The sequence below is a fragment of the Centrocercus urophasianus genome, unplaced genomic scaffold (assembly GCF_019232065.1).
Source record: "Centrocercus urophasianus isolate 14NV4802_14NV808 unplaced genomic scaffold, USGS_Curo_1.0 seq_36, whole genome shotgun sequence".
Classification (NCBI taxonomy): Eukaryota; Metazoa; Chordata; class Aves; order Galliformes; family Phasianidae; genus Centrocercus; species Centrocercus urophasianus.
In genome coordinates this window covers 3,264,557-3,289,544 of record NW_024884933.1, presented here as the reverse complement: position 1 = coordinate 3,289,544, position 24,988 = coordinate 3,264,557, and the positions used below count along the sequence as shown (strand labels likewise).

General features: G+C 39.0%; 1 protein-coding gene across 3 annotated transcripts in view; it reads left to right on the top strand.

The window, feature by feature from the left end:
• The window catches only part of UBE4B (ubiquitination factor E4B), a 35,754-nt gene extending 11,282 nt beyond the window's left edge, over positions 1–24,472 (top strand). Inside the window, exons 5-29 of one of the 3 annotated variants that reach the window (XM_042831502.1) lie at positions 335–479; positions 1,233–1,461; positions 1,914–2,321; positions 3,166–3,279; positions 6,467–6,608; positions 6,952–7,052; positions 7,797–7,911; positions 9,222–9,305; positions 10,830–10,886; positions 11,239–11,355; positions 11,436–11,534; positions 12,021–12,134; positions 12,586–12,784; positions 12,933–13,071; positions 14,442–14,541; positions 14,982–15,109; positions 15,497–15,595; positions 16,467–16,702; positions 17,347–17,473; positions 17,758–17,902; positions 18,996–19,130; positions 19,503–19,694; positions 21,938–22,112; positions 22,581–22,727; positions 23,139–24,472. In XM_042831502.1, coding sequence (XP_042687436.1) covers positions 335–479; positions 1,233–1,461; positions 1,914–2,321; positions 3,166–3,279; positions 6,467–6,608; positions 6,952–7,052; positions 7,797–7,911; positions 9,222–9,305; positions 10,830–10,886; positions 11,239–11,355; positions 11,436–11,534; positions 12,021–12,134; positions 12,586–12,784; positions 12,933–13,071; positions 14,442–14,541; positions 14,982–15,109; positions 15,497–15,595; positions 16,467–16,702; positions 17,347–17,473; positions 17,758–17,902; positions 18,996–19,130; positions 19,503–19,694; positions 21,938–22,112; positions 22,581–22,727; positions 23,139–23,200 — 3,609 coding nt within the window. In that variant the 3' untranslated portion in view covers positions 23,201–24,472. Of the gene's footprint in view, positions 1–330; positions 480–1,232; positions 1,462–1,913; positions 2,322–3,165; positions 3,280–6,466; positions 6,609–6,951; positions 7,053–7,796; positions 7,912–9,221; positions 9,306–10,829; positions 10,887–11,238; positions 11,356–11,435; positions 11,535–12,020; positions 12,135–12,585; positions 12,785–12,932; positions 13,072–14,441; positions 14,542–14,981; positions 15,110–15,496; positions 15,596–16,466; positions 16,703–17,346; positions 17,474–17,757; positions 17,903–18,995; positions 19,131–19,502; positions 19,695–21,937; positions 22,113–22,580; positions 22,728–23,138 lie in introns of all 3 variants that reach the window. The other 2 variants (XM_042831500.1, XM_042831501.1) reach the window with 2 other exon arrangements.
• Positions 24,473–24,988: the final 516 nt, after the last annotated feature.

The window sequence follows — 24,988 nt, the reverse complement described above, 5'->3', positions numbered from 1 at the left end:
ACAGTAGCAGTAGAGTAATGAAGTCAAATAAAAATGTGTTGATGACTCAGCATCTATGGTTTGTGAAATGGTTTGAATAAAAGCATCTGAAAAGGTGCTGATAGTTGCTGGAAATCTCTGTGCAGTCCAGGTTTACCATTGCGATGATGTGATGTCCAATTAAGGGAAAAAACTTCTCTGTGTTGCCCGTTTTTGTCAACCTACATTTTATTCTTCCCCACTTCTAACAAGCTGTTTAAAGAAGACCTGTGTGTGATACATTTGTGACTTGACCAGTGTAGTTATAACTAATGCAAATAAGTTGATTTTATTTTATTTTTTCCCCCTAACGGAGGAACCTCTGTCTGGGTCTGAGGTATCCGAGGAGCAAGCTTTACAGCTGGTCTGTAAAATCTTCAGAGTCTCTTGGAAGGACCGAGACAGAGATGTTATCTTCCTGAATTCTCTCTCTGCTCAGTTTAAGCAGAACCCAAAAGAAGGTAGGAATCGGAGCTGTTAGCACTGTGTGAGGTGGTTTCACTTGGGTGGCACGTTCTTTAGCTTTTCGTTTCTTTGCTTGATTTCAGTGTTAAGAAAAAAAGTTCATCTGATGCCAACAGTTGTAAGCAGGAAATGGGATACCCAGAAAGGATCATGGCAAAGATTGGTCATATTTTTTGGTCTAAGCAATCATTGCAATCTCGCTGGTTATTTCTTCTGTTGTCACACCAACACGATGACACTGCAGTGTTGCTGGAGCTTTTCAGAAAGCTTTTACTCACTTACTGGGTTATCATAATCAACATTTAATGGTCCATGTGATAAGCTAAGAATTTCAGGCTATATTATATAATGTTACATTTTACCAGCTATAGATTCAAATTTTTTTTCTTATCTGGGCACAGGTGGTTTTGTGTGCATTCCTCTTTCACAGCATGTCTTGCCCAAAGCAGAAGTAGAGTGGGAAAATATGAGAGATTGACAAGACAGTGAATAGGAGCAACATCAGGTCACCTTTGATCTTTGGTACTTTCCACAAGAGTTATAATTATGTGTAGTTGTATCTTCACAACCTAGTTAATACAGACAACAGTAGTTGTAAGCTTCAGTTGCTTTTGTTAAGAGAAGCACTTGGTTCACGCGTGCAAATTACTGTCCTTCTTAGTTGAAATCTCTGATGTTTACATCTCTGACTAATGTGTAGTTGAAGGCAGTAAACAGGAGTAATAAATCACTTCTTTTATTCCTAACAGTGTTTTCGGATTTTAAGGACTTGATCGGACAGATCCTGATGGAAGTGCTGATGATGTCTACCCAGTCAAGGGATGAAAACCCGTTTGCCAGTCTGACAGCTACATCACAGCCAATTGCTGCAACTGCCCGGTCTCCTGACAGAAGCCTGATTTTAAACACGGGCTCCAACCCAGGAACCAGCCCTATGTTCTGTAATGTGGGCTCCTTTGGTTCCAGTTCATTATCCAGGTGACTTCTAACTGAATATTGATCTCACTTGAATATTGATTCGTAGACTTAGAGAGGCATAAAAATATCCCAAGAGCAATAAGTAGAATAGATTTTAGAAGTTTTTCACTGTTTTCCTTGTGAATGTCCGTGCAGTCTCACCCTTTTTGGTTATATTGCCATGTCTAGAAGCATATTTGACAGGATAAAGCCGTGTAGCTGTTCCTTCTGAGAAGTATCCCTAATTTACATCAGCGGAGGCTGAGGCTCTTAATGTGTGAATTGCAACATAGTTTTATTTAGTATTAATAAAATGGATTAATGTGTGTGAGCTGCAGAACCAGAACTGAAGAGTCATTTGAAGGGGAAGGGCATCTGCTGCTCATTTTATCTTTTTCACCCTTTTTCTTCATATCCTAAATGATTGCTTTTTTTTTTTTTTTTTTTTTCTTTTTCCCCTGTAACTGGTTTAGTCTCTATGGGACTAGTCCAGCTCCTACTACCAATTTCACAAGCTATGTACCAATGACTGGTTCATCTCTTACCCCACCAGCCAGTTCAGTTGCCACCACATCTGTGCCTTCCATTACTGTCAGCTCTCACCTCACAACAACCAGCCCTTCTTGGACCCAGCCTTCCTCTGCGAGGTACCGGCCATATACTGTTGCCCATTCTGGAGGCTTTTCAGCTTCTTCTACCCCGCGTTCCTTGAATATTTCCATCCCAGCTAGTTCAAGTCCTCCAGTCATGGCTGCTAGCCCTCCAGCCGTGCTGCTCACTGCACCCAGACAGAGACCCACCACCATGGGTCGGCCTTTGTTTACTGCTTCACCCAGTACCTTGCGCAGGCGTTCGTCTTTACTGAACAGGATTCCTTCTAGGTATTTCACAAGAACAAAAGAGTTTTAATGTGTGCTGTGCAGGGTGTGGCATGATCGTGCAGTTTGGAACAGCTCATGTTTGTGCTGAGCTTACCCTACTCACCTGGAGTTGATTCTCTGTTTCATTTTGTGCTAATACTTTGACTTGCTAACATGCACTCGTTGCCAAAAATCCGTAAGCTGTCTCTGTGAGCATTTGAGGAGTAATGCAGTTACTTTATAGATAACAATATTGTGTCTATTTCCTGCTCATTTTACATCCACCCCATTTAAACTATTATGATTCTATGATAAGCTATTAGCTTTCTGTTCATCTGCTTCTGCTGGACAGTAAACCAAGCAGACATCCTGCTCTGAAATCAGTTTTCTCAGTAGGACTGTAGCTGATTTGCTGAAAGCTGTTAAATGCTGGACTGTGTTAGGTTTGATTCCCTAGTGCATATATTTAAATTACAGATTAGTCTGTTTCTGTAGGGTAGGCCAAGTACTACTGCATTCTGTCTCTGGTTGCTCCTAGAGTCTCTGTTCGCTGCAGGAGGGATAACTGAACAGGCAGGGTTTTGGAGCCACTGCTGAACAGTTGTAGCTTAGAACAAATTTTGCTTCTATAAGATCTTCAAAATTATTTTTACATTTTTTGGTTGTGAATGTATGGTGTGAATATGTGAATAACTCATAGTGTCATGGAGCATGGTAGTATTGTCTTAGTTTTTACTAATGTGAGCTGCCTGGCTGCATGCTTAGAGAAGACAGTTTTGGTAGACTTAAAAGAAAAGCTGTTTGTTCTTTCCTTTTGGTGTAAAGAAAAACAATCTGATGGCCTTTTTCATTTCTGTTGTGGTAGTATATACGACAACCCTTTCTCCCTCCTCTTCCTTGGCGTTTCTGATGTGTCTGAGGACAGTAGTGACGAAGAAAATGAAGATGATGATTTTTCTTGTGTCCAGTTTGGGTCCAGGTATTGGAGCAAGAGAATGTAACTTGCATGTCTGGTTGTGTAGGAACTAACAGTATGAGTAGTGCCAAGTGTTTTTCAAAGTAACTTGGGAATTGAGTAGAGCCAAGCAGGTGACCAGGGTTGTTTGTACGAAGGTATATAAACACATGTAATGAATGCTAGTTAGTCAGCTTGCCTTTTTTTTTTCCCTTTGAAGAGATGACTGGGATTAAGGAAATGTTAATCATGCTGCCTTTTAAGTTTAATGAGCACGGTTTCTGAAATGTTGTTTGAGCTGAACTCCTCATTGACTGTGTGTGAGTAGGAGGGGTGCTATTTACCCATGGTTGTAATTTTAAAACCAGTGGTACATCATGTTGCATATTCTCCTATAAAAAACTGGAACATGAGGATATTGGTTAAAATGTAATAGCAGAGAGCCAGCTGATGCTAAGGGAGTTGTTCTGCTGTCGATTGCTTGGCAGCTGAGATCTCTCCTCTATCTGATAAAGAAAACACCTGAAAGTTGGAGCTCCTGGGGCCTGTGGCTGTTTGTGGTGGGTTGCAGGGTGTTCTGCTATAAAACAGAGGCTTGGGAGTCATAGAGCAAAAACCTTCCACTTGTGTGACTCTGAGATAGGTGGAAACAAACTGAGGGTTATTCCTCGTTCTGTTTGGAGGCTGCAAAAAAAAACTAACACAGCCTGCAGGACACCAACCATGCCAAGGAGAGCAAAGCTTTTGGAGATGTGAACAGGGTAGGATCTTTAGTTTTACCTCCCACTGCTGAGTGTGCCTGCAATGTCTTGTCTGATGCTGAATGTTTTCCCATTAAATATGAGGTTTTGGTGTGAAAAAAGGGCAGCCCTCCTTCAGGACAGTTTGTCATATCCAAGTGGTTTGTGTTCTTTGTTGATGAAAACGTTTCTTTTCTTTGCCCTTTAAAATCTGATGCTTCATCTTCATTGCATGCACAGCAACTTCTGAGGAAATGCCGGATTCTTTTGGATCAACTCAAATTGGAGAAAGGGGATCTATTTTGTGCAAAACCATGTATTTCAGGAAAACTTTCTGAAAAATGATACTTCTGTAGTCTTGCTAGTAGCCAGAACGTTTCCTCTGAACATTCCGGTTCCTGATTATGACGGGTAGTGATTTGGAGATGCCCTCTGGCACGTTGTCTTGTTCTAATAGGCAGAGCCAGTGGCAGTTTCCTAATGTCTAAGGGCAGCACAGTCTGAGTTATAAGCTCTACGTGCATGGTAACAACTGGGAGGGAAGGACTGCTTGCAGGCTTTCAATCCTTTGTGAAGTATTTTAGTTAAAGCAGAACTGAAGGAAAAGCTAATTGCTTGAACCTTTTAATATTAGACCAGGTCTAGACTTTATTTGGGATGTCGGGGAATGCCCTAAAAGACTTGGTATGAGATAATCTTCCCCCTCCAGTGTTTGTCTGTGGTTATTCCTGTGGCATGTTGGGATGCTACAGCTAGAATTGGTTAACTAGAATACCTTCTGCTGGCATCTCCTTTTTTTCCTTTCCATCTGATTTCAGATGAGAGAACTTGGTAACAAAGGTTTATGCTTTGTTTGTGTGCATACTTGGAATTTGGGTTTGTTTTTAGCCACTGTTTTTTTTTTAATCTCTTCAATGTTAGCAGTTTTATCTTAATATTACATTGAGTTGCACGGCCTTTGGTAGGGATTTCTGCGGCTGCTGTGCTTCTGGAATCTTGGTTTCTTTATTATGTCCTGGCATTCTACAGACAGCAATAAGATGTTAAGTTATGAACACAGTGACTGTACAATTATGCAACAACTTGCAGACTGAAAATAGCAAGGCATTCAGTGTGTGTGTGGAGGATGTATGAGGTCTGCATTGGAATAACTTCAATTACTGCTGCAGTGAAATCATTAACAGAATGACTAATTATAGAAATAGTAGTTCTAATATAAATTGCTGTTCTTAAAAGAGAATCTTAAAAGCTGGATGTGAGAAGTCAGATCTAGAAGAAGCAATAAAAAATGGAGGTACAGTTTCATGGTAACCCAATACTACCTCATTAGAGATACATTTTACAAGGGTTACTGTTAATTGCAGAACTGAAAACAATTCTCTCTGCAAAAGAAACTTGTTACCAGAATTTTTGTTAGCTCAGCTGCCAAATGCTTATCAAGTGGTAACCTTTGTGTGATTTATTGATTGGACTGTAAAGCTTGCGCAGTAGCTTTGTACAGCTTGATTATTACAGCATAAATTATTTTACAGCGTATAGGAAGTTACATTTTGTAGTCTAAATGTGTTTTTTGAAAGCTGCATATAGGAAGAAATACTGTTATTTTTTCAGTTCAAGGTCTTGGACTTGTAAAGGGGTCTTCATTTAAATCCACCTTGAGTTTGTACCAACTTTCTTCAGTGAAGAACAGTAGCAGACCATCCACATGCTTTTTTCTTTGTGGGTTTAGTTTCATGTTTACAATACTGCTGTTTTAATCTTTTCCCCTGTAGCTGCGTTGCTTACCAACATGGCATATCTTACTATAAGGGAACCAAAATGAACTGAGTTGAAATTAAACAATCTCAGATGTGGAAATGATAAATGAGACAGTTGCTTGGATACGTAGCCTCCTGTTTTTGATTCTCCTCCCTTGGAATACATAACATGATTATCTGTAGCTCTCATGTGTAAGCCAAGGTCTCATCTTTGTGGTTGGAGGCTTTTACATTCTTTTGGCAAGTTTGAGAGTTGGTGGAGGTTCGTAACTTCTTGAATGTTGTAGATAGAGACCACAGGAGCTGAGCAGAGATTGCATCACTGCATGGAAGTGTTGTGATGTTCCAGGGGTTATAGCACTGTTGACATCAAGTGTGATATAAAGGCTGTTCACTTCCAGTGCTGCTGTGTGATAAAAAGATTGATTCCCATTAAGTTTTTGTGCCTTATTGCCACTCTGATACCTTGTTCATTTAACAGAGTAATTGATTCTTTGGTCGTGTTACAGTGCAGCTGACTTTGTTTTGAGTTGGACAACCCGAGAGGGAGAGCTCACAGAAATGGTCTTAATTGTTGAGAAGGCTGTGTGCCTGTTGGAATGGAGTCCTCAGAGAACTGACAGGTGGTCAGGAGCTCGTGAGTTACTTGGTTGTGCAACACTAAAGAGCTGGACCTAACGCTCTCTTTCTTTTTTTTGTGTCTGTGTTTTAAAGTGTGGGAGGCTCTGGCAGCTCAAGTGTTTGCGATTCCTGCAGTGACCACTTCACCATTGAAAACTGTAAGGAGACAGAGATGCTGAACTACCTCATCGAGTGTTTTGACCGGGTTGGAATAGAGGAGAGAAAAGCACCAAAGGTACATTTAAGAACATCATTTTTGAGCTTTCTATGTGTTTTACATACCTAAAACAGGCAGAGCTAGAAGTTACTTTTCCTCTTTGGGGGGCAGCCTTCTGCTGCATTTTATTGGCATTTATTCCATGTAAAGCATACTCCTGTGAGAGGGTTCTGTATTTTGCTGTAAGCTTTTGCTTGTAAGGAAAAAGGAACATACAGCTCTTTATGTATGGTCTGAAAGATTTTTAGCTGTAATCCTGCTAATCCTTGCATTTTATATCCATACTGCACAAATGGAGAAATTGATCATATTTCCTGTTCTGTCTCTGAATTTTGTGTTAAAATGACTTTAATTTTGTCAGATGTGTAGCCAGCCAACAGTGAGTCAGTTACTGAGCAACATACGATCGCAGTGCATTTCGCATGCTGCTTTGGTGCTCCAGGGATCCTTAACGCAACCAAGGTAAATACAGCTGATGTTGAACAGGAAACTTAGGTTGTTCTCTTTTGAGATTTATCTTTTTCTTCTGAAGATTAGGTAAGGAAACTGAAGATCAGTTTTTGGAGCAGGATGCATGTATGTGCCTGAGGAATCATTTATTGCTTTACCACTGGATAGTGTTATTCCCTCTAATACCTTCATGGAGAGAAATTTAAGTTACTCTGGGTTTGCTTTCAGATGCTTCTACTATCTCGAAAGCTGCACCAGTTATCCTTTGTGTTTGAGACTAGTTCTGTCTTTACATGAACCAATGTTGGTAGTGGAGTAGTTTTATGTATATAATAATGAAAAGAAGATACTTCTTCAGAAACTTAGGGAGCAGTTAAAAGCAATGACTGCAGTAATTCAGAAAACACTAACTTTAGGTTCTTAATGCTAGTCCAACAACAAAAAATGTTGTTCTTTCACTAGTTGAGCATAACAAAGGGTCCTTTCATGAGAGAGGAGTAAAGGGAGAACCAATTACTACACTGAAGCCATTATTTTCTTCCAGCCTCATTAAATGAAAGTGTGATGTTGGCAGCAGCATCTGCTTCAGAATAATCTCTGCACAAGTAACTACAGAAGGCAAGGCTGGTTACTTCTGAAAGGAGCAGGTGTCCACAATACTGACGATCTGCTTTCTGGCACATCTTCAAATGTGCTGACTTGGATGTTTTTCCTGCATATAATCAATAGCTTTGGATTTCTTTTGCACAAATAAAGGTCACTGCAGCAGCAGTCTTTGCTGGTACCATATATGCTGTGTAGGAATCTCCCATTTGGCTTCATCCAAGAACTGGTGAGAACAACTTACCAAGATGAAGAGGTGTTCAAACAGGTAAGACATTAATTAAGAAAAAAAAGAAGTGGAATTGTAGGATCTTAACTACTTGCCATATCCAGGGGGTGCATTTTCAATGGTTTATTCTGCATCTCACAGTTCTAGATCTGTTATTTCAAGGCCTAACAAACTGTTAAACAAGTATAGTTTTTTTTTTTTTTAAACTCATTTATAATGTTGTGAAAAGATTGACTTTCTGTGATTCCAGTTATTAAAAATGTATTTGTTAATAAGCAGCACACGCTTACGTAGATGTTGAAGTGTGCTGACTCAGAGCATGTCTGCATGCAATGCTGATCTATATTACAGGGTTAATCTTGAGTTTTTATCTGTTTGTTTTAATACAAAAATATTAAAAATATGCAAGCCACCACACTTCAGTAATTATTATTATAATTATTATTTTAATATCTCAAATATTTTGCATATAGGCTACTTAGAACATTTTATAAATTATTGGCCTTTTCCAGAGGATGTGACTGAAAAGCAGAAGCTTATCCTGTGTGTCAGGGTAGTACTCTGAGATGATGCAAATTTGTAACTTATACATTTAATAGTTAAGACACAAAATTAGCATGCTTCTGGTCCGTATAACATTAAGGCAGGAGGTCACAAAGGTTGTAACAATCTTTCATAGTAGTATTGGGCAACTCAGCTATAAAGATATTTATATACTTTTAGACTTTTAGAATAGCATTTGATTTCTCATAATTTGAAAAAAAGTTATTATCTAAAACACTGTTACTACCTTTTTGTGGGGGAGCAGTTGTCAGAGTGGTGTGGCTGGGGCTTAGGGCTGGGTATCATTACTTTGGTTAGTAGCTCCTGTCACATTTCCTCTTTTAACATTCCATTACTCCTGCTTGGTATCTTTACTTTTGCCACAATTAAAATTTCCCAGCACAAAACCAACTTGGTACATGGCAGATTGAAAATCTGAGCAGTGTGATTTCCTCAAGCATACAGGCAAACTGGTAATTGTCCTGAGGGCTGCCAACCCTTTGGAGACCTTGATGGTGCTTCTGCGTGTTCATGTGCATAATTAACATGCAATTCAGGGATCTTATTTCAGAGCTTTAAGCAAAACAGTTGGCTGAAAGGTGGGTATTTTTAGCATTGATACCCTTATGCATTCAGGCATTGAAATGTCACTTGACATTGACCTAACTAATAGAAATTCAGAGAGAAGGTCTTTGTTTTTTCCATTGTGTGCTTGCAGTATCTGAAAAGTGAGCGTGCATTTCATGCAGTTGCTTGGTCATTAGAATTATTTTGTAATTATTTTATTTATTTGTTTGTTTTTACAGATCTTTATCCCAATCCTGCAAGGCCTGGCTATAGCTTCCAAAGAGTGCTCCCTTGATAGTGACAATTTTAAGTACCCCCTTATGGTAAGGGCTGTTCTTTTCTAGAAGATTTGCTTCATGATCACTGGTAATAGGCAAATTCTATGCAAGCTAATGTACTTTGCCATTTTTGGACTGTGTTTGGTTAATTTCAAACTTCATGCTGGAAGTTATGTGAGTGTAATGCCTGTAACACCTACATTTAAGGCACAGCAGACTTTGTGTAAAGGACTATTAAAATATTTATCTGAGTTGCTTTGCATAAAACAAATCGAATGTAGGGATTTCATCATGCGTGCCAGTTAAACACAGTGGATGCTAAACTTCTGCAAATGTAAGTCTGGGAAAGAAGGAATAATATCCATACCAATATTTGTTGCTCTTATGGCAAGTTAAAATCTATTGCATTAGAATCAACATTATATGGATTGATGGCTGTGTGCTGTAGGAAAATACTGTAATATTCCCTGGCTGAAAAGTTTTGTTGTTGTTTCTTTTAAGTGCATATTTTAGTTCCTAGATTTTTCCCTCCTGCTGCTTTTATTGACAAAACAAATCTTTTGAACACCATGCTTGACCACAGAAGAGCAAGCTAAATGCTTGACTAAACTGAGCGTTGTCAGCTACCACCTTCAGATCTTAAGATCTTCAGTGAATCATGCCAAAAAAAGGCTGTTCTTCATATCCCGGGTTTCATTTGTACCTGGGGAAATAAACTTGCCTGGGATGTGTGCTGGAAATCAAGCAAAGTGACTGGAGCACTTCTGCAAAGCAGCCATCTTCTCTTGTTCGATTTTCCTGTTGTTCTGGTATTTGCTGCTCAGTCACTTAAATTGCAAACTGTTGCAAATTCGTCAGGAGGAGGAGGAACTACTTGAAAAAAAAATTCAATTTTGATAATCCTTAGTTGCACGGTGTTCACCAAAAGGTTGGAATAGTAGTGACCAGCTGTGGTGTAATTGAAGTATGAGAACATGTAACTGGAGAAGTGGGATATGTGAAAGCCTACAGTATTCTTGTGTTTTCAAAATTGTCTGTTATAACTACTTTCTTTTTTCTGTGCTGCAGTGTAAAGTGAGTTAGAGATCTGGGATAGGATTCTTTGTTTCTGGCTACTGTGTTCATCTGACATTTTTCCACTCTGACTCAAAAGACAAAGGCCTTGCTGTATGTATAGTACAATTGCTCTATTTATTATTGTTACTGACTTTTATGTGGCAGTTCAGGAGTCCAGCAAAGACATTGTTATGTTCTGATCAAGCAAATAATTTGCACAGCTAATTTTGAAACAAGTGCAATTACTTATTATGGTGTGAGACATTAGCTTTTTTGAGACAGATGGAAACAGATGTAAAAACTAAGTAGGGGAGCAGGGTGTGCTCTAGTATTTTTTGGACCTCTTCACCATTTGATGGAATTTTTTCCACTGGTTAAGGGAAAAAAGGTTTGATTTATTTTATTTTTTTTACTATTTTTTTTTCCAGCTGTTTATTATGTTCAGCTTATTATTCTTAAATAAACTGTCTGCAAATTATACACAAGTAATCTTTTTTTGCAATTTTCTTATAGGCATTATGTGAACTTTGTGAAATCAAGTTTGGAAAAACACACCCCATGTGCAGTTTGGTAAGTGGATCTAAACTGATTTTTCTAAGTAAGACTTACTCTGTTGATTAATGTGTTCCATGTTGATAATTTATAATTCTAAAGAAGAGCTGCTGTGATGGCTAATGCTCAGTGGTAGCTTAAAGTAGTCTCGTAATGGGAGTCCTTTCTCCCTGAGAATGTAGAAGGGCTGTTATGAAGGTGACTTAGATTTCTGAAATACCAAGGAGATGTTTCCATTTAGATCACAGCATGACTGAATGTTGAAGAATTGAGGGTGTGTGGTAAAACGCTGTGAGGTGACAGTGCAGGTAAAGGAGTATGGCTGACTTGGCAGCTTTATGATCAGTTTGCTGTTTCTCATATTTTCTAGGTTGTCTCTTTGCCCTTGTGGCTGCCTAAATCTTTAAGCACAGGTGCAGGAAGAGAGCTACAGAGACTTTCCTATCTTGGAGCCTTCTTCAGTCTCTCTGTCTTTGCTGAAGATGACGTAAGTGTCCTAGAAGGATGCTGACAGAATGGTTTGTTCTTAGTGCTTGATATGTTCAGCAATATTCGTTCCACTTTCAGAACAAAGTTGTTGAGAAGTACTTCTCAGGACCTGCCATCACTCTTGAAAACACTCGAGTTGTTAGCCAGTCCTTGCAGCATTACCTGGAACTGGCGAGGGTAAGTGTCCTTGTATTTAAAGAACTGCAAAAATATTGTGGGTTTTTTTTTTTTTTTGCCTTAACAAAAATTAATAATGTCAGCTAAAAAAATCCAGATTTTGTATTAAACAATAAATTTTTTAGGATATGGCTGAAGGTAATTAGGTAAAAAAGTTGCTGAGTGCTGTAAGCTTGTCTCGAAGGTTGTAAGCCAGTTCAGACTGTATTAGAACACTTAGTCGTGGATCATAGTTAATGTTAGAGGATGAGTTAAGAAATAAACCACCATACTACTGTATTAGTTGTTTGTGCTGCACTAGTCTTACATAAGCATCTTTTTGTAACTATTGTCATAGCTTATGTTTCCATACAATTCTGACAAATAAGGTTGTAGCAGTAGTTGTTGAGAGTGGAATTTGTTTCTGTAAAAACATAGAAACAGAAAGCAGGAACACGATGGTGAGAAGTATGTGCAACCTAACAGAACTTTGCCTTGGAATTGCAGCAAGAGCTGTTCAAGATTCTGCATAGTATTTTACTGAATGGTGAAACTCGAGAGGCAGCTCTCAGTTACATGGCAGCTGTTGTCAACGCCAACATGAAAAAGGCACAAATGCAGGTAAATAAAGGCAACGCTCTTTTTGTGATTTATGGATCTTGTTAGTGGGTAAATAACAGGAGGTGGCTGCTTCAGTATCTTCAATACAGAAGAATTTTGATTTTTGTACTGTGATGGCAGGAGGTCAAGCCATCAGTCATCAAAGTAGGTTTCCCATTTCTGAAATGATTCTATGGTATCTACTTGATCAATTTGTGTTATTTACTGTCTTAGAATTGCCATGTCCTGATGGTAACGAGAATGACTGTTAATGTGAACCATAGAGAAAGATAATTCATTAAGTGTCTAAATGATCTTCTGGCTGTCAAGAGGGCCTTCTTACAGATCGAAGTTCTTCCTCACTTTTTCTTTAACTTCTTGCTTTGTTTATGTTGAATACTGTTCAAGCAGCAGAAAATATCTTTATACTTCTACGTTTAGATCTTTAACTATTTGCTTTCTTATTCTGCAGACAGATGATCGTTTGGTGTCTACAGATGGTTTTATGCTCAACTTCCTATGGGTACTGCAGCAACTAAGTATGAAGATCAAGCTGGAAACGGTTGATCCCATGTACATATTTCATCCCAGGTGTCGTATTGACCTCCCAACAGATGAGACAAGAGTGAAAGCAACAATGGAGGATGTTACAGCCTGGATTGCTGAGCTTTGTGAGTACTGTATTAATAGAGCACTATGATACTGTCTACTCATATTTGCTTTAAAAGAAAGTTGAGTTTAAGGTCTTGCCCCTCCTTACGGCAGTTCATATTTTTAATTCATTCACTTGTACTGTTGATTTGTTTACTCGTTTTGTAGACAGGGATCCGTCTCCGTTTTCCGATCCGAAATTCCCAACTGAATGTTTCTTCTTAACCCTGCATGCCCATCATCTCTCCATCCTGCCAAGCTGCCGTCGGTACATACGCAGACTGCGAGCCATCAGGGAACTCAACAGGTTAGAAGCTGTTCTTTCGTAGTACGTGTGAGATGCACTGCTGCTCCTGCAATGTCTTTATCTCACCGCAGTGGGAGGTCCTGCAAACTTGATGGAAATTATGATGACAATTTGAGTAAAGCTGTTGCTGAGTAGAAATCTTAACTGTTTGCTAATCTGATGCTTTTGACAGTTACAGATTGCTTACATTAAGAGACTGTGGCTTGCATCAGGATTTCAAATAATAGTGGCAGGGAGGTTATTACTTACCCAAGGCAGCTCAAACTGGTGAGAAGACCATTCTATTTAAGAGAATTGAATTGATCTTTAAAGCGCTTTAGAATTTATGACAAAACTTTGCTTGTTAATCTGGGGTGTGGTTGATGGTGTGTAGACATCAATGTTCTGAGCTCTTTAGCATATTGCATGGAAATTTACATATTTGATAAAGGAATGCAGGTAGATGACTCACAATTCTGGAAACAATACTGTATTAGCCGTGCTTGTGCAGTGTTTCGTGTTCCAGAAGTTGCATGTGGTGTTCCCATGGCTTTTGGGGGAGGGAGTGACTAATTGTACAGTCTGTAAAAAGGCTTCAGCAGTGAATTCTCAGTGCTGCCCATGTGCCTGTATTTTAGCACATGGTTTACCATTTTACAAATTATAAATAGTTAAAGTTAAGATGTTGACAGGAAGACACTGCTGTTTTCCATTTTTCCTGGGGTAAAGCCAAACAGACTTTTATATTTGCTCAACCTCGAAGAATACTCTGTTAAAATTAGAACAGATTTTTGGATCATCAGTATTTTCCATTGTTTATAGTTGCACTCACTGCATTTTGGTAGATGTTCCTTGGCAATAATACCATGTGTTCATCACAGGATTTTTGGATTGCATTCATAGTGATTTCATTTTTTGTTTTAAAAGCACACTCAGGCCAAGACACTGAGAAGCTGCAGAAAGCAGGGCAGGAAGAGTCAGTGTACTTTAAAGAAAAAAATATTTTCAAATATACAGGCTGAATTGGTTGTAAATAAGCTACACATTTGGCTTGAAAAAGGAATTACTTCTTTGCCTTATTTAGAATTGTTGAGAATGCTGCCTATGCAGCAGTCTCCATGTGGTGCTGCAGTGTTGAAGAGCTCTTGAAGGCATGTACGTTGGAGCTAGTTTATATGGGATATTTGAATGCACACTGCAGATGTTCTATCTGCATTTGCAAAAGCAATTTATTTGTCTTGTGATGATGAGTAACTTCTATAAAGATAGTTAGCTTTTCCCCCCGCTTTTCTCAATCTTTCCTCTCTCTTTAGCTAAGTAGATTAATGCCTTGCAGATGACAATAGGTAGCCCCTCTGTCACCATAACCAAACACTGTGTATCGTTTTCAGGACTGTTGAAGATCTGAAAAACAATGAAAGTCAATGGAAGGATTCTCCTCTGGCTACCAGACACAGAGAGATGCTAAAACGTTGCAAGACGCAGCTTAAGGTTTGTGAGTGGTTTGAGTTGAAACTAAATATCTTTGTTAAGCTGCCTGTGTTTAGTTTTTTTCTGAATGTTTCAGTGCAGCTTTCTATTGAAGTTTCTTGAAATGGATACTTTTGAATCTGTGCACTATGGGAGCTTGTTAAAGTGCATTGTGACTGCATTCATTTAGTGTGTGATCCTACATAACGTTAATTGTGACTTAAAACTCCAAATAATACCAAGATTAATTCAGACCTTATTCCTGAGAAGTAAGGCAACAGTATAATATTGGGATTTGTTTAGGGGTAGGGTAGCTGTTTGCACAATCCATGCATGGTGATAGAACTCTAGGCCTCTGTACACTTGCCATAATGCACAAATACTTTGGTTAGATAGGATAAGATTGGCCATCTTATTATGTTGTCCTGCCTTGGATTAATTTTTGTTTGCGCCTTCTGCAGAAACTGGTGAGGTGCAAGGCTTGTGCAGATGCTGGTTTGCTGGATGAGAACTTTCTCAGGAGATGTCTGAATTTCTATGGCATGGTGATCCAGCTGATGCTTCGCATCCTCGACCCCGCCTATCCCAAGTGAGCATTGGGGTTGTCTGTGTAAATCGTATCAAAGATATGGTAGATTATTTACTGAATTATCTACTTTAATTCAGCAGTTCTATTTTATGATGTTTAGTCTTTATGTTCTTATGTAAACGTTCCTTTGGTTGTTTCTGTCAGTGGCATACACTCATATTGAATGTCTTATTTGTAGTTTAAGGTTTAACTGGAGGATGTGGGGTGTTGGGGAAGCAACCCACAGATGTGTTTAGTGGATCTGAAGCATTGGCACTGACCTTCTAAAAAATCTGTTGCATCTTTTATAATGTCTTTTTATAGGTGAACTCCATAGGAGAGCTCATATTGCTTTGTACTTAGCCCAGGAGTTTCACTGTCCTTTCTGTTGTATCTTTTACTCTGCAGCATAAAACTGCCTTTAACGCTTGAAGTTCCGAAGGTATTTGCAGCATTGCCAGAGTTTTACGTGGAAGATGTTGCTGAATTTTTATTTTTTATTGTACAGTGAGTAAAAGTTATTTCTAAAGAAAGTCTGTTCTACCCTTTACCCGTGGCAGGGAGTGTCCACATGAATAACTTAGGGTGTGAATGTAGTTTGCTAGCTATTTTGTAGTTGTCATGCTGTTTAATAACTTGTAAGATTATGGTGGTGGCAGGAATTATTGCAGATATAATGCCTAGCTGACCTCCTCTTAACCTAACTTATTCCATGATATTGATCTGCTTTCTCAGGTAAGCAAGCTCAGACGTTTTCTCTTTCGGTTTTGCCCTGAAGGATTTTCTTAATGATTTGGATCTTCAGACCATTTAATTTTATGATACGGTTAATTATCACTAGATTATTAAAAAAAAAAAAAAAAAAAAAAAAAAAAAAAAGGCTTAACTAGTACAAAACTGCCTCTATTACAGGGATTAAATGCATTTGTTTAATTGTAGCTGTTCAGACAGGCATGGATACTATTTGGATGTAATCCTGGAGTTCTGAAGCTGATTACTTTCTTCGTGATAACATGCCTTTAAATTCAGACTGTACTGTGGTGTGTGAGGAGGAGAGGAGTGGTTGCTTTTGCTTTCCTGAGGTGCTGCTGTAGCAGTACTCCATAGCAAATTTGCTATTATGTGCAGCAGATGATTTGGTCACGTTTCAGAAGAGAATGTTTGGAACTGGGGCTAAAATCCAGCTGCTAGTGGACAGCTGGCAAGACTTCTTGGAAGGATTATGATGTCGTGTCTATAGAGAAGGGCAGGAAGATATGATAAAAATGACTTAAGCTTTTCCTGTTGTTAATGAGATAACTGAAAGTGTATGGTACATATTATTTGGAATACAGGGCTGTGTTTTTTCATTTTGTTTTCCTTATCTCTAATTTTTCAGATATGCTCCTCAGGTGCTTTATGAGCCCTGTACTCAGGACATAGTGATGTTCCTTGTTGTGATGCTGTGCAACCAGAACTACATCCGAAATCCTTATTTAGTAGCCAAGCTGGTGGAGGTGATGTTCATGACCAATCCAGCTGTTCAGCCCCGAACACAGAAGTTCTTTGAAATGATTGAGAATCATCCTCTCTCCACTAAATTGTTAGTTCCCTCCTTAATGAAATTTTACACAGGTAAGCAATTCACTGATGTGACCATATAGTAAGTATATAAAAGCAGTGTTAGGTGTTGAGACCTCTTAAGCAAACAAAAAATCAAAGTCAAGATAGCCCTTGGATCTTGGACAGGCATAGTTTAGTTGCTCAGCAGTCAGGAGTCCTTCCACAGGCTGCTGTGCATTGACAACTTTAGCACTGTATCTTGATGTGGTTACAGCTTGTGTGGTATTTAGATTCCAATCTGGAAAGCTGCTTTGTTTTCTAAGGGAGTATTGGGATTTACAACTGATTTTGCAAATCCTGTGGATTTGTATGCTTTGCATTGCTAGAAAGAACTGCTTTTGCTGCAACATTTCCAGAGTTTGTTATTACTTAGATTTTGAAGCATGGAACAGAATGGAGTTGAATACAACAGCAGGTGTGTTTCCTGACTCTTTTCTTCAGAATTCAGTTTGGTTCTTCATTGGGAAGTGGACAGTGATCCTGTAGGTAGATGTTAAGGTGGAAGTTTCTGAACAGGAATTAAATGTTCTCTCTTAAAGCTTGGTGTTTGAAGGTCATCACATTGGAAGAGATGTAGTGTGTTGCACGATAGTCATTGTGGGAGGCTTATATTCAGTTCTAGGATCTTGTGTTCTAGTTCCAGTTTTCTTTTTCAGATGTTGAGCATACTGGAGCAACTAGTGAATTCTATGACAAGTTTACGATCCGCTACCACATCAGCACCATTTTCAAAAGCCTTTGGCAGAATATAGCTCACCATGGTACATTCATGGAAGAGTTCAAGTGAGTAAGAAATTGTGTGTGGTGCTGCTTACTGTCATGAGAACTGCTGAGGAGGCCATTGCCATTGGGAATGGGTGATGCCACTTGCCATTGTGTTTTAAATGACAGCGCTTCCACTAGAACTGGTGTTTCTAAATGCTGAGCTCTGGACACCACGATCAACTTGGCTTGGGGAATGGGGTCATTGTTCAGAGTATACAGTGCAGCAGGTGTGTTGCTGGGGTTGCAGTCTGCTCTGCACACCCGTCTACCCTGCAGTGATAACTGTGTTTCAATGTTTTCAGCTCTGGGAAGCAGTTTGTTCGCTACATCAACATGCTGATAAATGACACAACTTTCTTGCTGGATGAGAGTCTGGAATCCCTAAAACGTATCCATGAAGTGCAAGAGGAGATGAAGAATAAAGAACAATGGGACCTGCTGCCCAGGGTGAACAGAGCTGTTTTTCAAAGTGCCCTTCTTTTTAATTTTTTAATGCAAGACCATTGTTTTTTTTGTTTTTTATAAGTAAGAGGCAGCATCAAAGAGCTGCTTGTGAGAAGCAGTTCAGAATGCTTTTTCTTGCTGGCAGTATGGCTGTGGTCACTCTGGATGACATTCTGCAAAAAAACCAAACCAAAACAAAAAAAAATCCTTCTGCATAGTTTTATTGTGGTTAGCAAACAGTACTATGTGAAGTGCAAATAGTAAAAAGTTTTAAATTGATGTGCACTTAAAAACCTACGTGGAGAAATTAGGACTTAAATGTTTTTGAAGGAGGTTTTGGAATTTGCTCGCAGGTTGAATTGACTACAAGAAAATGATGCTTTTATTTTTTTATGCATTGATCCTGTGTAGCTTTGCCACAGACTATTGAAGTACTGCAGCTCAGATTTTAGCCTGATTAAACAATAATCGCGTGTGTTGACTCACTGATGTCAGGTATTTCTATTTTAAGGTTATCGATTTAAAAGAAAATGTAAAGATCTTGTTTGTTAAATTTATTCTGGTTTGTTCCTGTGAAGCCTTTGTTCCTGTCGGTGTCAGCTAGTGAGGTAAAGCCATTACTGTAGAGACAAAATGAGCTGGTACATAATCTACAGATTGTTCCAGTGTGATGTGTTTACTTACGGTGGTGCACAAACTAGGAAGAACCTTTCTTGGCTCAGAATTCAAGCTCTCTTCATGTATTGGCATTTGGATGGAAGGGAAACGTAGCCCGGTTTTGTAATTGCGAGGAGTGGTTCTGGGATGTAAGCAGACTTACAAAACTTGGACTTCTGTAATAGCACTGATACTCATCTTTAGTGTTGCAGAATTCTGAAGAGTTAGTGCAGCCTTTTCTCTAGTAATAGGTAAAAAAAAAAAAAGTAAGCTGTGTCTCAAGTTAAAAATGTATCACGTTGATTTGAATTGCAGTGTGTTCTTCTGCCTGCATAGATCATGTTAGCAATGCAGCCATTAAGATTTTGATTCTTGATTGGTGATGAGGAAGGAAATTCTGTGAACTTCACCTTGTAACCACTGAACATTTATTTTCTAGGATCAGCAGCAGGCTCGGCAGTCACAGCTGGCTCAGGATGAACGTGTCTCTCGTTCATATCTTGCCCTGGCCACAGAAACTGTTGATATGTTCCATATCCTTACCAAGCAGGTTCAAAAGCCTTTTCTCAGACCTGTAAGTCCTACTCAGATTTAACTTAGTACCTACTTTCTCTAACAGCTCTTCTCTTGGGTAATGTCTTGGAAATGTTTGGTGGCCCTTTGTCTCCCTTCCCTTCTTTCTCCAACTCCAACCCTATTGAAATCTATTTGCTCTTGAAGTTAGTTGTTACTTGAGTCACTGAGGTGTGATCCTTCTAGACAAGAGCTGTTTGCATTACTTGTATGTTTTTATGGAGACTGTGCCTAAAGAAAAGACACTTTGTGCAAGCCTACAAAATGATAATTATATTGGTTAATAATTCCTGATCTGGCTGTATACAAATCTGGTGATAATCTGTGTTATTACTGCCTTTGTGCTATGGTCTGTTTTACTTTGCTCTCGTAGGAACTTGGACCACGATTGGCTGCTATGTTGAACTTTAACTTGCAGCAACTCTGCGGCCCGAAGTGCCGTGACCTAAAAGTTGAAAACCCTGAGAAATATGGGTTTGAACCAAAGAAGCTGTTGGACCAGCTGACTGATATTTATCTACAGCTAGATTGTGCTCGTTTTGCTAAAGCAATTGCTGATGATCAGGTGAGCTCCAAAAAGATAAGGGGGTTTGGGTGACAGCATTGTGCCCAAACAGGGCTTTGCAGAATACTCTAGAAGAGTTTCATTTTACTTGCATGCTGCTACCCGGTTTCCATCGTATGTGTTGGCAATTTATTTTCTTTGCAAATCATCTCTGTATTCTCTCTGCCCTTGGTATATTTTGGTATATTTTCAAGTGGTTTTGAAAAGGAATGGAGCTACAAGCTTCCATAGCACTGCACAGAGGAAAGTTCCTGAGCATTAGTTGCTGATAAGCTGCAGCCCCATTGTAAAGCAGCAGAAGTACCCAGCCTTGACTTTGCAAGTGGGGAAACTGAAGTGAATGTGTTCTGACTGCCCCTTCTGCTTCCTCACTAAGCACACACACAAAGGTAGAGCTGATGCTGAGAGCAAAAGCCCTTTTTTAACAATCCAGAATTCATTCATAGACTAAATTTCCAAATTATATACCCACTTTTTATGAAGGGCCACTTAATTATTCAAGTGGGAGCAGTGACTATTTGGAAATTTTGAGGAAAAATCCAACTGGTTAACTGCTACTGCCATTTAAAGTTTAGTAAACAGATAGAAAACTGCTCGATCGTGGTAGCATCTCTCAAAAGTATTTTGATGAGTCTCCCATTGCAAATCTCAGCACGTGTTAGCAGGAATCTGAAAACATTGACAAAGCCTGACTTATTGCCAGAGTTCTGTTCTCTGTGAGCTAGTGAAGAGTTCCAGTGGGCACCATGTGTCCTAAGTAGAGAATGGTATTTCTTGGAGTCAGGTGGCATAATTTCCTTTCCCAAAGAAAGCAGAAACCTGTGAGTTCCACTGCATTACATTTTATCATCAAACTCAGCCTTGCACTGCAGTGTGAATAACAATTTTTATTAAAAGAACATTGTCTAGATAATTAAAAGGCAATCAGAACATGAACTTGTGAAGTTAAAAGCAAGTGGTGCTGTAGAACATAAGCAGCTTCCTATTTTATTTTTTTGCCTATTTTATTTTTTTAGTTATTTAGTGAGATGAAAGCAATGTTTCAGTTGAATCCACAGGATGTGCACTTGTTTCTCTGTGTTTTGCACTACATAGCTGTGAGGCTGTGAGCAGCAGGCAGTTCCTGCAGAGTGCTGCGTGCTGCACCAGTTGGAAAGCAAGTGTTTGGTGCTTGAAAGAGTCGTCTTACTAGTTTGGCAGCAGGGTTGTTTTTCATGTTAGGAGGAGCTGGTGCTATTTTTTTTTTTAAATATTGCATTGTGCATTATCAGAAAACTTGAGAGATCATCAGTATGTAACAAACTGCATGGTATCAGTTAGCATATTTGTTGTAAGATGTATTTCACTATTCAATTATACCATGGATGGGCTGTGTAATCACATTTTTAGCTGTTGTTTTCAAGCTGTTTTAAGTTGAGGCTTCATTTTTTTTTCCAAGTATGTGAATGTAAATCAAGGGATACAGAGCCATGCCTTTACCAGTATGTGTCAGTTGAGTTGTTTCCTACCATGTGGGAGAGAATACCAACCACAACAAAAGACTTAAATGCACTGCTTCTGCTCTGTGTGGCAGACAACTCCAGGGTCTGAATTTGTTTCTATTTGAGAATAATAAACTCTGCAGCTTTCAGGGGAGAGATGCATATAAAATATGAACCTTGAATGTTCAACCCTGAAAGCTGTTGCATCAGTCTTTTTTTTAACTTTGGAATTCTCTTAACAGCCAGGATGAAGTGGGGTGTTAATGATCCTGAAGATCCCCAAGAGGTGCTGAGAGGCTGATGGAAAGAGCAGCTCTTTTGCTGCCTTCATCTACAATGGTTGGAGAATTAGGGTTTAAAAAAAGCTGTATGCAATATTTGTGACCAAGACTGGTGAGGTCAAGAATATGGATAGTTGTTACAAGACAGATATTTAATCTAAGGAACAGTGCTAATAATTATAGTCAGCCTCTCTGAATGCCTGAACCATTTTGATTAGTTGGTATTGTCTTCTAATGTGTTTTCTTTCTACCAAACAGTTCTACAGTAGTAATGACCAGTACAAAAGCACAAGTGTAACCCAAAGCTGATATTTTTGTGCTAGATGAAGTGTTCTGTACATTATGATGTTCTGTCTCACATAATTTGAGGTTTTATTGATCCCTTCTTAAGTTTTTAAAAAGCATTAAAAGAAAGGTCTGTAGAATTTCTGCGGCATATTAGGATACTGCAGCTCAGCAAAGTTTTATGCTTTGCTTGTAGAGGTCCTACAGCAAAGAGCTCTTTGAGGAGGTCATATCAAAGATGAGAAAGGCTGGAATCAAATCAACCATAGCAATAGAAAAATTCAAACTTCTGGCAGAGAAAGTGGAGGAGATTGTTGCCAAGAATGCCCGTGCAGAAATTGATTACAGCGATGCTCCGGATGAATTCAGAGGCAAGTTGATTTCTCTAAATACTGAATTGTTAGGTCAACACAGATTTGTTTTGTTACTTTGTTTTAAGTATGATTATGTATTAGTAGAGACTGTGTTTATAGAGGCTTACATCCTTCTCCATTTTAATTAAATTAGCCAACTAAGAGAGACAAAAGGAGGTTTTTTTGTTTGTTTCCCTGGGACTGTGTTGTCCAATCCAAGCCTTGTCTTCACTGCATGTGGTTTAAAACAGTAAGGAAAAAACAATCTGAAATATGGTGAAAGTGGCTAACGCTTAACCTTTGTACTGTTTTTCCCTTTCTGTACTGGGACTAAATCCACTGCTCATTTTAACTTGCTGCTGCTTTTACCTATTTTCTGTAACTTCAGCAATATAGCTGATTGGAGGCTGAGTATCAGTTCTGTGCGGTAGGTCTCTGTTCAGGTGAAGCTTTCTGTTGTTTTCAGTGTGATGGTTGTGTCCTCAGATCCGCTCATGGACACTCTGATGACTGATCCCGTGAGGTTGCCATCTGGAACCATTATGGACAGGTCAATCATCCTGAGGCATCTGCTGAATTCTTCCACTGATCCCTTCAATCGTCAGACGCTGACAGAAAATATGCTGGAACCAGGTATCCTTGCTTCTAAGGTGGTGATGGACCTGTTGATGTGGGGAAGCAACACGTGTGCATTTTCTGCTCCATATAATATCAGAAGATAGCATCGAGGCCTCCTAAGAACTATCAGTTCTTGAATTTCAGCTTGCATGGAATACTTAATTCCTTATTTCTCCTTTTTCTGAAAATAAAATTGAACCACCCTTGAGTTCATAACTACTGGGCTAATGGATATTGTTATGTTAGGTAAATGGGTAATTCATTTACTTAAAGCTGTGCAGAAAATCCATTGATAGAAGAAAATAGTAGTAGATATTCCTGATTGGGTTTCTAGAAAACGACTTGCTATTAGTCATAAGAAGCAGCATTACTAAATAATTGAACTACCAAGTTAATTATTTTTTTTCCTCTTCTTTACCTTATTAGTGCCAGAACTCAAAGAGCAAATCCAAGCCTGGATGAGAGACAAGCAGAATGCTGACCATTAAGAGTTCCCTTGCAGTGCACGCCAGTACCAGTGGGAAGAGCAGGGCGTGGGCTGTGGGCTGACACTGGGGCAGTTACACTTGGAAAGCTGCTGATGGGATTAGCACGCCCACTGGCATAACTTGCTGTAGCGACCAGAAGCATGTGGACAAGAAGAAAAGCAGCTTAAATCTTGTACATATATTTAAGTGATAACGATGGTCAATAACACGGAGGACAAATTAGGAAGTTGCTTATGTTACAAAACTGTCCTTCAGTATGTCACGTTTTGGAGTTTTTACAGCTGAATTATTTTAGCAATGATGAATGGATCAGGGCAGCATCCCTTCAACCTTATTTTTTACAGCCGGATATCCGTTAATTTGATTGTGGTTAGAACCTTGGACATTTTGCTGCTAAAATAACTTTTTCCTCTTTCCCTCCCTTCTTCCAACCATCAGACCTGCACTGCTGTCTTTTTTTTTTTTTTTAATGCAAAAAAAAATCCCTGTGAAGAAACAAAATCATTCCCCTGCCCTCAAAAGAATATACTCTGTGCGATAACTGTGCCTGCAACAAAGTGTTAATCTTGGGATCGTATTTTTATATTATGCATATTCACATATTTGTTTTTTTAATTGATGTTAGAAGACATGAGGATGATTTGCAAAAGGCAAGGATTTGACATGTGGATTTTAAGTTCTGTTATCTGAGATGTCCCGCTGTGCTGATCAAGATGCTCTGGTATTTTTGAAAGGCCTTGATACTGAGATACATTACAACAGCTGCCAAGAATTAGATGCTTGAGAATACGAGGATTTCAGTGACTTTTTAAAGAAAGAAAATCCATTCTTTTATTGCTGCAGATATAATATATGCTAAATGACAGTTCTGAGCCGTTAGAGCTTGTCTGCAGAGAGCAGATCCTTTTATTCTGAGGCTGCATTTTTGGGGGCAGGGGTCATTTTTTATGTTGCTTACCAGTTTGTATCCGTGGCTTGGCCTTACCAAAGCAAAAAGGGTGCAGGAAATGTAGAATTACATTTTTCTTTCTTTCTTTCTTCCTTTCTTTCTTTTTTTTTTAAGAAAAGAGATTAAAAACATTTACAACCATTTTTGTATTACTGCCCCCTGCTTCTGATACTTGAATTTCCTTTTTAAAAAGGATTTGAAACCACAGTGTTTTAAAATTAAGTCTGTAAAAAAAAGGTTGTTTTTCTTTTATTTGTTTTTCGCTGTGTCCTCTATTCAGTTCCTGACTCTTGAACTACAATAAATGATGATACACACTCGCAGAAAGCGTTTCCTTTGTCCATCATTCCTTTGAGTCAGTGAGAGCAGCAAAATACAGATGTCTGTTATTGATTGTGAGTTGGGACCTGCTGATAACAAACATCTCGATGTGGAAAAATGAACGCAGCTGTCAGCAGTACCTCAAATTAATGACTTTTCCTAATAGACTGAATCCCGGTGCCAAGGCCTCAGGGGAAGTTTTGGTTAGGTTGTGTATATGCCGTGCTGTATGGAATTTTAAGTTAAATTATTATTATCTTTTTCCCAAGGAAGCGGGGAGCATTCCATCTGCATGGCCTGTTGGAACAGAGAAATGTGTTTTATGCTTATTCTGGTTCCCTAATACAGATCCCTTCCACAAATTCACAACTTTCTCCTCCAGAAGTCACAGCACAAAGCCAGCTATGCTGTCATTTTCCAGCTGTTACTCAGCACCCAAATCCATCAAGGTTTATAATGTGGTAGGATGGTACATAGCAAGCTATACCTTTTCAAGAGGCTTTTTAAAAATCTTTTTT